At 44.2% G+C, this 12,160-nt stretch overlaps 2 protein-coding genes across 2 annotated transcripts in view; one reads left to right on the forward strand and one right to left on the reverse strand.

Moving 5' to 3' along the window:
* The window catches only part of ZCCHC4 (zinc finger CCHC-type containing 4), a 399,939-nt gene that overhangs the window by 212,614 nt on the left and 175,165 nt on the right, over window positions 1-12,160 (reverse strand). The window lies entirely within an intron of this gene.
* LOC147725341 (uncharacterized) overlaps window positions 1-12,160 on the forward strand; it is a 62,579-nt gene that overhangs the window by 18,102 nt on the left and 32,317 nt on the right. The window contains exon 5 of the mRNA XM_086964510.1: window positions 2,924-3,057. Within this exon, the coding sequence (XP_086820636.1) occupies window positions 2,924-3,057 (134 nt within the window). The remainder of the gene's footprint in view (window positions 1-2,923; window positions 3,058-12,160) is intronic.

Below are 12,160 nucleotides of genomic sequence, written 5' to 3' on the forward strand. Positions count from 1 at the left end.
CAACTCTCACAAACTTTTTTTAAAAAAAAGTTTTTTTTAATGGCAGCCCCGTTTCCTATAAGGTTATCGGGTTCCTAAAAAACATGTTTTCTTCATTTAAACGCAATCACAGGCATGTTCTCAACTGACTCTGGCAGTGGTAGGAGGGATGCCTTGAGGTTCCTAATTACTTCTCAGAGGCTTATTCCCATCCTTTTTCATCTATTTTTTAACGCTGGTAGGGGTGTCAAGTAAAGTTTAATAAAGGTTGTATTTTGGTTGACACCTTTAATCAGTTTTAATCACTCCTCATACTGCACTTTTTTGTCGCACTCCTCGGTTGAGATCACTTGGTGTTTGCACGATTCTCACCAAATTATGTGTTCAGTGTTGTCTATGTCTATTTGTCTCGACTACATGTCGTGTTAAGCGAAATTTAGTATTTTTTCCCCCTCGCTTATGCTCCGCCCTGTGTGGGGTACACCAGGGCGTATTGTAAGCAGGCCCAATGATGAAGCATGTCACATACCTTGGTATGTGAGTGAGGGCAGTTTTTTCAAATAGAGTGATTTGCCCTATTGGGGCCTTCTCTATTTGTTGTGTATACATGTATGTGTATTTTTATGTTACTCACTCTATTCACGCCTCATGTGTGTATAATTGAGGTTTTTGGGGGTCTGGGGTGGTAGAGTTTAAACTAATTTGACCCTTGCCCCTCTTTTGTGATTGAATATGTTCTCAACTGACCCTTGAAGGCCACCATTCCTGTGACTGCGACCAATCAGAGGGAGTCTCAATTTGTTACCTACCTAATGAATAATAATTAGGTAGGTCTGACTGCAACCCATTCAGATTCCTTATATAAAAAAACAACCTATTAGTACAGAGGTCGGGTCACAAAGTAAGCCCCTGGTCATAAAAAGTAGAGTAGCAAATTGTAGTGGTTTTTTGGTAATGTTAATTCAAAACAGTACTAAGCACACAAAACACAAAGATAAATGTAAGACAATATAATACAGTAGTAAAACACGAACTACTGGCTATCAACACTATGCAATGTTGGTGATCAGCAAACTATCAAAAACATTAGCACAATCCTGAAAGAGAAAATACAATACTACAACAAAGCAATTATGAAAAGCTAAGTGACCACAATCACTACCCTGAAAAATAGAAGATCACACTCTTCCTGCCAAAACTGAAATGCTTTTTCGTGAAGTTGGAAAACTTTACTTTTCATAACACTATTGTTTCGGTACACCTAAAACCAAGCAAACACAAATGTATCAAATAATAATGTGTCTCATATAACCTACATCTCAGAGTTCTGGTCCAGAGAGGTAGGCCCTACCTCCTTCTTTGAGGATTGGTGATGTTGGTCTCCTAGTGGCCTTAGAGGATCCTTGTCAGAGGCTCTGTTCCGTGTTCATGGCGGTCAGAGACCAAAACCGATGATGAAGCAGGGGAGACAGCTGTCTAACTTCAACATGTTCAAACCCACATGCACAAATGGCTTACTCTAGTTCATGCAGGTTTCCCTCACTTTGGTTAGTTAGCAAATCAATTGGGTGAACCTTTTGGGTCGGCTACAAGTTTCCACACAAACAAGTTCAGAAACAGCGACAGGGCAAGCCAACAAAGCTACAATGGCCCATCAGACTTATTGTTAGCATAGAGCAAATAGGCATCATTCAGCATCACGTTCTGGCACCATCAACAGCAGCCTGGGCCATGCAGGGCTGTGTCCAAGGAGTATAAACCAACCTGAAGGAAAGCTGCAGCTTATGTGTCAAAGTTCAGCTACTTGGGCTAAGGCCACTGACAAAGTCTGTACATAATCGGAGTTCAAAAGGTCTAGACAATCAGGATGGGGCAGCAGTTCCCTCCTCAGAGAAGCACTCTTCCCAAACTACATTGTAGTGACCACTGCCTTCTTTAGATGGCCAGATACACCTTCCAGGGGACTGCTGTGACCGAAGCCCTTATGTATTCCTTCCAGAAAGCCCTAGAAACTAAGAACAGTAGAGAATGAAAAAGTGGTGGACGGAATTGTCCCTACTGTCCCCTGTGGCCAGCATTTATCCTCCATCTTGGAACTGCAATCAGTTATGCGTAGCCCTAATGAAAGGTGTGTCATTAGTGACGGCAGAACAATCACCAGGTGCACAATGAGGAACTCGACGTTCACAAACTTTTTAATCCCAGGAAACAAATAATAAGCAAAAAAGGGGGTAGTATCTGACCCAGGTTACTGGACCTAATAGCTCGGGGAGGTCAGCGGGCATTACCACTAGAAGCTCAAACCACTCAAAAGCGTGGTGATTCTGCAGCCAGGCAGGGCTTTTGAAAGGGGATTTTGACAATCTTTACTTCCCTATTGGTTGCACAATCCATGACCAAATTAAGCCAGTTTCCAAGCACTGTGTTGCCCTTCTAATGGAACAAGTGCATTAATGTTTTCACTAAGCAGTAAACACACAATAAAATCTATCTGCATTTACCGTGGAATGCAGATATTGGCCCAGCCAATCAGAAGTCTCAGACTGCCTTCATTAACAAGCATTTTTGCCTGCATGCAGTGGGGTGAGACATGCACCGACTGCTAGTTTACGTCCTACTGCCAAGCATTGCCCTCATTCTTTCATGCACTCAAACACTCTTCCACTTCCTCCGCCAACCATCCATGCACTCTTTATCCATCCACCCACTGACTCATTCTAGCACTTACTCGGTCACACAACCACACATAAAAACTAGCCAGTCACTGAAGCACTTTCAAATAAAAAAGGTTACATATTGGCTTTGCCAAAGCTTGTCCTTCTTTGGGTTGAACCTGGGCAATGCCTTGTAGTGAAGAACAATTCTCAAATTTTAGAGAAATGTTGTGCTCATGACACGTACAAACTAAGAATCATATCTAAAATGTATTCCTTTTCTTTGCCAGCGAGTTTAACAAGAAAACGTTTGCCGGGGAAGAGTTTGAAATAAACAAATCCAAGTTCCAGAAACTTCTCAAACTCCTGAAAAATATTTCCGAAGAACTCCAAGCAAAATTGCTACAGAAATCACTATTGCTGGGTAATAAATTCTCACAACAGTATTTATACATAGCACTTGTAAGGAGAATTCGTAAAGATAATACTCAATATTTTGTTTAATTAAATGTGCATGCGTGCAACTGCTTCCCAAGAAGACATTCAACGCTAGCTAGGTAATAATACCTTTTACGTAATAAGCCAAAGGAAACATGCTTTTTTACTTTTGTCCATTTACAGCAAACGATATCATCAACACAGAATCAGTTTTTCCCCTTTGGAACCAGTGGAAATATTTAAATGCTTAAAGAAGGGTCATCAACTAAACCACTTCCACATTAAAACATTTAAAAAGTGGGACGAAAGGAGTTAATTTTACATCTTAATGTTCCGGGTGAAGCAGCTTACACAATATAGTTAATAGAACCAGAAACTGCAAGGCAGAGCACAAGTCTTTCCTTTTATACAACTGTTGAGTAAATTATAATGTGAGGTGTGGGCGGTCCTTGAATGACACCAGCTTTCTAGCAACTAGCTGTGGGCAAGCCAGAGAACTAATTAGAAGAGCCAGGACAGAGATCAGGCTCTGCTCCAAGAGCCAAAACAAGAGCAAAATCTTCATGCGGATTGTCTCTTGCTTTCTCTCATTCTTCCACCATTTTGTAATCTACTTCATATTTTTCCTTCTTTCCATCTCTTGCAATTTCTCTCTCTCCATCTGTTTCTACCGGTTTCTTTTTCTCTCACTCACTTTTTGCCTTTCCATTCCACTCACTTTTTTGCTCTCGCTCCCCATGCCCCAGTCTCCTTCTCTGTTTCTCCTTCTGTCTTTCTTACTCTCAATTCCTCTCTTCATCAGATGCTCTCGCTCCGCATGCCCCACTCGCCTTCTCTGTTTCTCCTTCTGTCTTTCTTGCTCACAGTTCCTCTCTTCGTCAGACCAACCTGGTTATCACCCCCTTGCACCAACGTCTTTCTTACAGCCTTCTTGGCCCTCTGTGCACTACCACATCATTCTCCAAGCAGCACAGGAAGTTCTAGCCAGTGTCACAGGATTTTTCCATTTTGATTGTAGAAATGCAAATAACCACTGCCTTTCCTCTGGGTCACCTTGGGGTGGGGTTTACAGACTGAAGTGATAGTGTGCAAGGGATGGAAAGGAGGTAGAATCTGCAGCCTATTGGCTTGGCTTGCTTTTGACTAGGGACACCAAGGGGAGACCTCGGGCCAACTCAGAGCTAGATATCTGGCTTAAGCCTTCAATGGCAACCTCACCTCTACCTGCAAAGTATGTAAAATCTTTGAATTCACAATACGACCGGATTTGTCATATTTTCTTTTATCAATATTAATTTGTTTTTTTCTATAGAGCTTACACTTCTACCATATGTAAGGGTTATGCTTCACTACATAGTTTATCATTGTTGCGGCCATCTTGGGAGAAGGAACCACTGTGTGGTCAGCGACATTCCAGTCTCCTAAGAAAAGGACCAAGCAGTGCCCAATTCTTTATAAATTCACATCCTATGCGGCCGCACAGACAAATGCAAAGGATTATATTGCAGCAGACTAATCAGGGGCGGATTCTCCACTAGGGCGGAGGGGCGTCGCCTCACTGCTTTCTTGCAGTGCGAGAAGTAGAAACATAAAATGGTAAAAGTACCATTTTATGTTTCTGCTTCTCGCACGGCAAGAAAGCAGAAGTGCCTGGTTGGGGGCAGGCGGGTGGACGGTACTGCTCGAAGGCAGGGGGAGTGGCTTGCCCACTGTTGCGGGCCCAGACTGTTTGGGCCGCCCCACCCAGTCATGTGCACTCTCCCTATTCTCTTTGTAGGCTGATTGCCTCCCCATAGGAGCCCGGCTGGATGCAGTCCCCACCAATCACATTGCTGCCAATGCAGCGTTGTGATTGGCTTAGGGGAGGGAGGCTGCCTGTGGAAAACGCAGACCCGGCCAGGAGCAGCAGGAAAACGCGGGACCTAGGGCAAGGGAAGTTTATGTTTTACTCTAATTTAACCCGTACCACTTCCCCCCCGCACCGCCCTGCGAACCCACGCTCCCCCCTGCAAACCCACGCGACCCCAGCAAACTCATGCAACCGATCTACCCCCCGACAACCCCACCGCTTCCCCCCCGCCTGGCATGGCGGCTGTGACTGCAGAGAATGATCAAATTCCAGGAGAGCTCGACATTTGCATCCTAGATGGCAGAGATGATGAGTTGTTGGGTGTAGGTCGCACACCAGTGTATAGTTTTTACATACATTATATGTTTACAATTTCAGCCTTAAAGAGGTGTGCCGGAAATCACAGGGCACATGTGATAAGCGCTGGAGCTGGAATAGACTAGAGTCGCATTGCCCAAGTTATACTATGTATCTTCTACACAACAGTCAGAGAAATGTGGAATTGTCATGCAGATGTCTGGGGAGTCTATTCGAATCTGAACTTAGCGCTCTGGAGAAACCAATGTCACATGTGGCATTTTATAGCTCTTTATCTCTCCTTAATAATATATATCCTACCAGCAACTTATAACCAGCCAAAGGGGAACCTGTCGAGATATACACCATTAACTCTATAACTTGTAACCTCACGGGTGGGTAGCCCACATAACAACTTTTTGTCTTTGTTGTATGCATATAAAATCACAACAACAACAAAATATTTGTTTTAAATGTTTTCTACAGTTGCATTTTCAAAACTTTTTTGTGACACACTATTTATTAAGTGACATGTTAGCTGGCCACTCTTAATTGCAATAATGAAAATGGGTTTGTATATACCTCTCGGCGTCACAGGGGCATTGCTTTGTAGCGCTGTGAATTACAGACGATAATATGTGCATAATTGATTGTACTGGTTTTATATGCCAGGATTCTAGGTTGTGAGTTTAACAGCTCCTGGCAAAAGACCTGTGAATCACACTATTTTTTATTTTTTATTTTTTGCGATTTCTAAAGCGCCTGGTGACCCGTAGGCATCCCCAGGACGCCTAGTGGTTGTGGGTGTACGAAACGGTACTTCGGAGTTTCCTCAGCAGCAGCGGTATAAGAGCATATTTAGGCATGTTATGGAAGTGCCCTTCTTCCACACAGTAATTAACACCATGCTAATCAAGAAGAGCAGCACAGAGCTACTTTCACTGATTGTGCCTGCTGGGCCCACATACTGCGAAGGGAGGAGGTCTTTGAATCCACTAGAACAATCTCTCCTGGGCCTTCAAACAAGGCACCGCAGCGCCTTAACACCTCGATGAAACAACTTCCTGGCACTTAAGCATGGCACGTGCAAGGATAGTCTCCTTCGGCCACGACTAGAACATAAAGACAATAGATCGCAATGTTCTAGGGAGGAGCAGCAAATTAAGAGACCACATTATTAGTATAGAAGGGCCACATAAATAATGATATATATATATTTCTTTTCATTTTCAATAAGAACATTTTAGAATTTGTAAGGTACTGAACAGGGCCGGCCTTAGGCATGTGCAAGCTGTGCACCTGCACAGGGCCACCAAACCCCAGGGGCCGCCACGCCACGCCAATATATATCCTTAATAGAACAATCCTCTGAGGATGGATACATTTTTGTGTGGCGGCCCCTGGCAGGGATTTGGCGACCTTGGGCCACCTACCTACGCTCCCTGCCCAGGGCCGCCATGAGCCTAAAGCTGCCCCTGTACTGAAGCTTTGACACTGGGCAAAAACAAAACATGTAAGACCAAAAACAAACCCTATAAAAACAAAATGTATAAAACCACATACATAGATTAGATTAGCAACAGGCTCACGGCGTTGAAAGGCTCGTGATCAGTTGCTTTATATGTACATATCCTGGTCGATCTTAGGGTTACAGAGAACACCTAGTAGTTTAGTCCTGAATGTTCTGGCATGTAATCTGGCAATAATATATTCGGGTCTGGCTTTAGCAAAGCATGACTCCAAAGCTGAGACACTCTTCAGGTGGTATGAGGGGCTGGTGTATGAGAAAGCAGCAGAGCTAAAACGACGTGCGATACAACTCATTACAGCACTGCTGCAGCTTTAGCGACCTGAAGAAATACAAAGGTATTTAATAAAATGATGAAAGCCAGTCAATGAATAAGTAGGGTTTATTAGCACCCACCAGAGAGGCATGTGGCAACAGCAGGATAAAATCTTCAACTGGCCATCAGCTTGACTGATAACATTCCAGTTGATGTCATATAGCATTCTTAACAGAGAATGCTAGATTTGAAGATAAAGTTAGAACACATCTCCCTTTTATAATAAAATAAATAAAAGAAACAGAGAAAAATAAATTACAACAAATAACTAAAAAATAACAATATTGAAAATACAATAGTGACTTTTTACTTAAGATAATAATCTTGTAAATACAAAGGTGACTTCTTAGCTCTGGTACTGCGAGCAAAAGAATCAGAAGAAACTCTCCTATTGTTGCACCGGGCATGAACATTTTGTGACGATTTGTTAAAACATTGAGACTTTACACACTTATCCCCCTCCGTACATTTTGTCAAACAAGACATGCTCCAAACATCTCCACCAGCAAGCATGACAACATTGTTCATAACTTTTACAATACGCCTGGGTCCAAAATATTTAGATTCACCTTTTGGTGACCACACTGCTTTTTTAACAAAAACAAGATCACCAACTTTCCAAGCAATCTTTTTTGTCCCCATTTTGATATCAAACCTCCGTTTGTAATTGTTTTGATATTTTCTCACCCGCCAATTATTTACAACACAACCTCTGTCTTTTACACTTAACCACAAAGGATTCAACTTTGAACCAGCTGTCCTACCCTACAATCTTTTGAAAGGAGAACAACCAGTCACACTGTTGCGCATGTTCATATGCGCCCATACCTTCTCTCTGAGAATGGGTTTAAGTGGAACTCTCAATTCCAACGCAGTTTGTGCAGAAGCTCTAATCAATTTATTCATGCTCTCAACCAAGCCATTCGCCTGGGGAGCATAAAGAGCAGTTTTGTGAAACGTGATGGATAAATCTTTTAAGAAAACAGCCATCTCCGATGAGATAAATTGCACTCCATTGTTTGAAACAAGAATATTAGGAACACCCTCACAAGTGAAAGCATCCTTAAGAACCTCAACAATGTTTTTTGTTATGACTCAACTAATACAAGAAGCAGACAACCATTTCGATGTATAATCCACTAGAACAACAACAAATCTCTCTGAAGGGGGCAAATTGTCAAAAGGACCAACTATATCTACAGCAAGTTTAGAGCAAGGACGTTCAGGTATGGCAACCGGGGAAAGAGGAGTGTTCCTCACCTTTCTTGACTTGTCATTGCCAGCACAAATGGTGCAATCTCTGACAATTTCCTCAACTTGACGGTCAACCTCTGGCCACCAGTAAGACTCTCTGACCCTTGCTTTTGTCAAACTACGCCCAAGATGCCCATCATGTGCAAGATTGATTATCTTTTCTCTCATCATGCATGGAGGTATCGATCTATCCCCATGGAAAAGTTCACCATGTACAATGTTTAATTCCTCCCTGACATTCCATTAACCTTTAGCACAATCCTGAACATCTTTCAAAATAGGCCATCCATTGACAATTAAATCCATAACTGGTACTCTTTCTTTGTCATCCACAAGGCAATTTTTCCATTCAACCTCATGGAGTGTGGATTCCTTCACCCAGGAAACATTCAGACATTCAGGGTCACATGCAACATATTTTTGCAAGGGTAATCTTGATAGAAAATCTGCCGGAACATTCCTAAATCCAGGTAAATATTCTACCGAAAAATTGTACTCCCAAAGTCCATCAATCCATCTCTTAATTCTAGGAGTAGTGCACTCAACATTCCTACAAGAAAACATTTGCACAAGGGGTGTGTGATCTGATCTAACTAAAAATGGCAAACCCCACACGTAACATCTAAAATGGTTGATGGCCCATGAACAAGCCAGGGCTTCACGCTCGATCACCAAATAACGTTCTTCTGCACCTTTCAGTGAACGAGAAGCAAAACCAATGACTTTTACACTGCCATCAACAATTTGAGAAAGAACTGCCCCCAACCCACGCACACTTACGGCAGTGGTCAAAATAGTCTTTTTGTGTACATCAAAATGCCCTAAATTTGGCATCTTTGTAATCTCATTTTTCACCTTATTAAAAGCTTCAACTCAGTCATCATTCCAATTGAAAACAGTACCCTTCTTGAAGAGTAACCTAATAGGTTGCATCACACTTGCTAAATTTTGGACACATTTAGAATAGTATTCGGACAAACCAATAAACGATTTTACCTGATCTTTGTTTAAAGAAGGTGGTGCTTGTAATATAGCCTCTGCCAAATCAATTTTTGCTGGCTGCCCACTGTGTGTGGCTGAGTTTTGACCACTTGCGGTCTCTCCGGAATACAGTGGGAGGGGAGGGGTGAAGGGTTGGGGTTGTCCAGACGAAGGGAATCAAGAAGTGGTCAGACCACAGGAGGGGGGAGGGTATGCCCACTGAGAGGTCCGTGCAGTTGCTGAAGATAGGGTCTAGGAGGTGGCCCCTAGAGTGAGTCGGTTTCAGTACTCGTTGTGATAGTTGTAGTGCCTCGAGGCTGTTTGTTAATTCTGTGGCTGCATGATCTGAGGGATCACCAAGATGGATATTGAGATCCATTAGCAGGGTATAGCTGGGTAGGCTGCAGGCTCTGTTAGCTATGGAAACTGGCAGACAGTCGAGAAATTGAACCATAGTGCCAGGTGGCCGGTAGATGAGGATCCCTGAAAAGGTACAGGTGGGGGAGAATTCTAGGGAGAAGGAGAGGCTTTCGCAATTGGGTATTGGGTTGGGGGTACTGCGGCAGTCATAGCATTCTCTATATATGATTGCTAGGCCTCCACCTCTTCCAGTAAAACTATCTTCTCGAAGGATTTGATATCCTCTGGGAAGCTTGAATGATGTCTGGATCGGAGTCTGCATGTAGCCACGTTTCTGTGAGGAACAGCGCATCTGGTTCCAACTCGTCTAAAATTAACGAGATCTCTAAAGAGTGTTTAGGAAGTGACCTACAATTTACAAGGAGCATGTGGGGCTGAGTGACAGGATGTTGGGGTTCCGGGTTGGGCCGATAGGCACAGTGTGGACAGGTAAATCTTTTCACGGCCGGGTTCGATATGGAAAGACAAGGTGCAGGAGTTTTTCCACGTAGTTCTAGGAAGGATCCGGGGCTGAAAATTATTGGTTGGGGGCGGCCAGGGGTCATGTCCCTGGTCCCGGCCGGGCGCGGCCGGGCGCAGACGGATTGCCTTTGGCGCGCCCGCTGCACGTGGTCAATGACATGGCCTTTTATGCTTGCCTGTTACCAAAGGCTCTGCGCTCCTCGCCTCTATCCCGGAAGTGATGACTTTGCCGCGCCTCCCTCCACAACAATCGGGAATAATTCCTGTGGTGGACCGGGGAGTATGCGGGGAACCAGGAGTCAGAGGGTGCAGAAAGTGCAGGGTAAGTCCTAGGTATGCAGTATACTGTCTAAGTGAGTTAAAAGAACAATCTTAATAATAAAATTAATAAAATAATAAATTATGAGTAATAAAATGATGAAAGCCAGTCAATGAATAAGTAGGCTTTATTAGCACCCACCAGAGAGGCACAGACCAAACTCAATTGATGGGAGGAGGCTGACCACTGCCTTTGACAGCTATGTGAGCCTTAGTGAGCTTTTGGTGCCTATTTAATTACACATTTGATGTTTTTTGCATTTCACAGATGATGCTGATAGTCTTTTCGAATTTAATGTGACGTTAGTTTCTGTACATCTAATATGTTACTCTCTCTCTCTCTCTCTCTCTCATCACGTGGGGGGCTAATTATGTGGGGGGCTCCTGGAGTCAAATCTTTCAGCGTCTTTAAAGTCTGATGCGCTACTACCTTGAGAGAGCTCGGCCTCACAGCCCCTTTAATATTTTTTGTGTGTTCCCTTCGTATTTACTGTACCATAGCCATCTGAGCAGAATCTGGAAACCTGAAGCATATCCGGACAAAGGACATGGTAGTAACTTCCCCCCTGTTTAAACCTTCCCCTAGGAGGGTCCACTGAATCGTCCCAACACTTTCTTTAGGGTACTTAAGGGCTTACCTGGGTGTAGGCCCCTAGATTCATCATGGGACACAATTCAATTGAGACACCACCTCAAATTCTACCGTCTGAGCACTCTAAACTTTGCTGGACTTCGTTTGGGCTCAACTTCATCCCCCTTTCAGGCTGCTGTATCGTCTGTGCTGTGCACCATACAGGAACCTTTCAAGGCCTGTGGTCATCCAAGACACCTGAAGGAATTTCCCTTCTAGTGAAGGAGTCACTTCTCTGCATCTGCAGGCACCACAACAAAGCTGACGGGTCCGTTGATTCTGAGCTCTCCTCGGACTCCGTAAGGTCAAACAACACCAGTGGTGGCTCTCCACAGCTCTCGAGGCCTGCCCTGCCCTCTCACCAAGTTTGAGGCCAGTATCCCTTGTGGAAGCCTTCAGAAGCGGACCTCTGTGCAGTGTCTCTACTTGCCATTGCAAAGGCTTGTTGGCTTCCACCCACCAAGATCTTCGGGCTCCAATTAGCCCCAACCTCAAGCATCTCCAGTGACCAGAATCCTCATCCACACCACATCATTGGCTTTGTGGCGTGCATCTTTTGGTGAGCTGCTTAAGCTCCTCTTGCGACTCCAGTGCCTCCGGCCTCTGGGTCCTGTTGAGGGTCACCTTTCTTTCTTTTGGGCTCCCCTGATTGCTCGGAGCCTACCCTGACTCCCCTGCTTGGGGTAAGTCCCCTAGATCTAGCTGGCCCGACATTGCACCTTCTTCGACTTCTACGTTATTTGCAGTTGCCAAGTCTTGTTGGTGCTCCCGACGGACACCGACCCCTCAACTCTCGACATTCGATATGGGACAGCTTGTGCATGGCTCCTGGTCTTCCACAGTGTCACCTGGTCCTCACAGCTGCAGAATCAAGGTCACTGTCAACTCCCGACATCGGTGGGCATTTGTTTTACAGGACTCCAGGTCGCTCCTGAGTGACATAGGCTCTGTCCCCTCTGCTTGCAGGTACTCTTCAACTTGAATTCACCTTCGGATTCCACTGGACACATTCTCCTTCTCTAGCAGTGGCACT

Source organism: Lissotriton vulgaris, chromosome 3_2, assembly GCF_964263255.1.
Source record: "Lissotriton vulgaris chromosome 3_2, aLisVul1.2, whole genome shotgun sequence".
NCBI lineage: Eukaryota > Metazoa > Chordata > Amphibia > Caudata > Salamandridae > Lissotriton > Lissotriton vulgaris.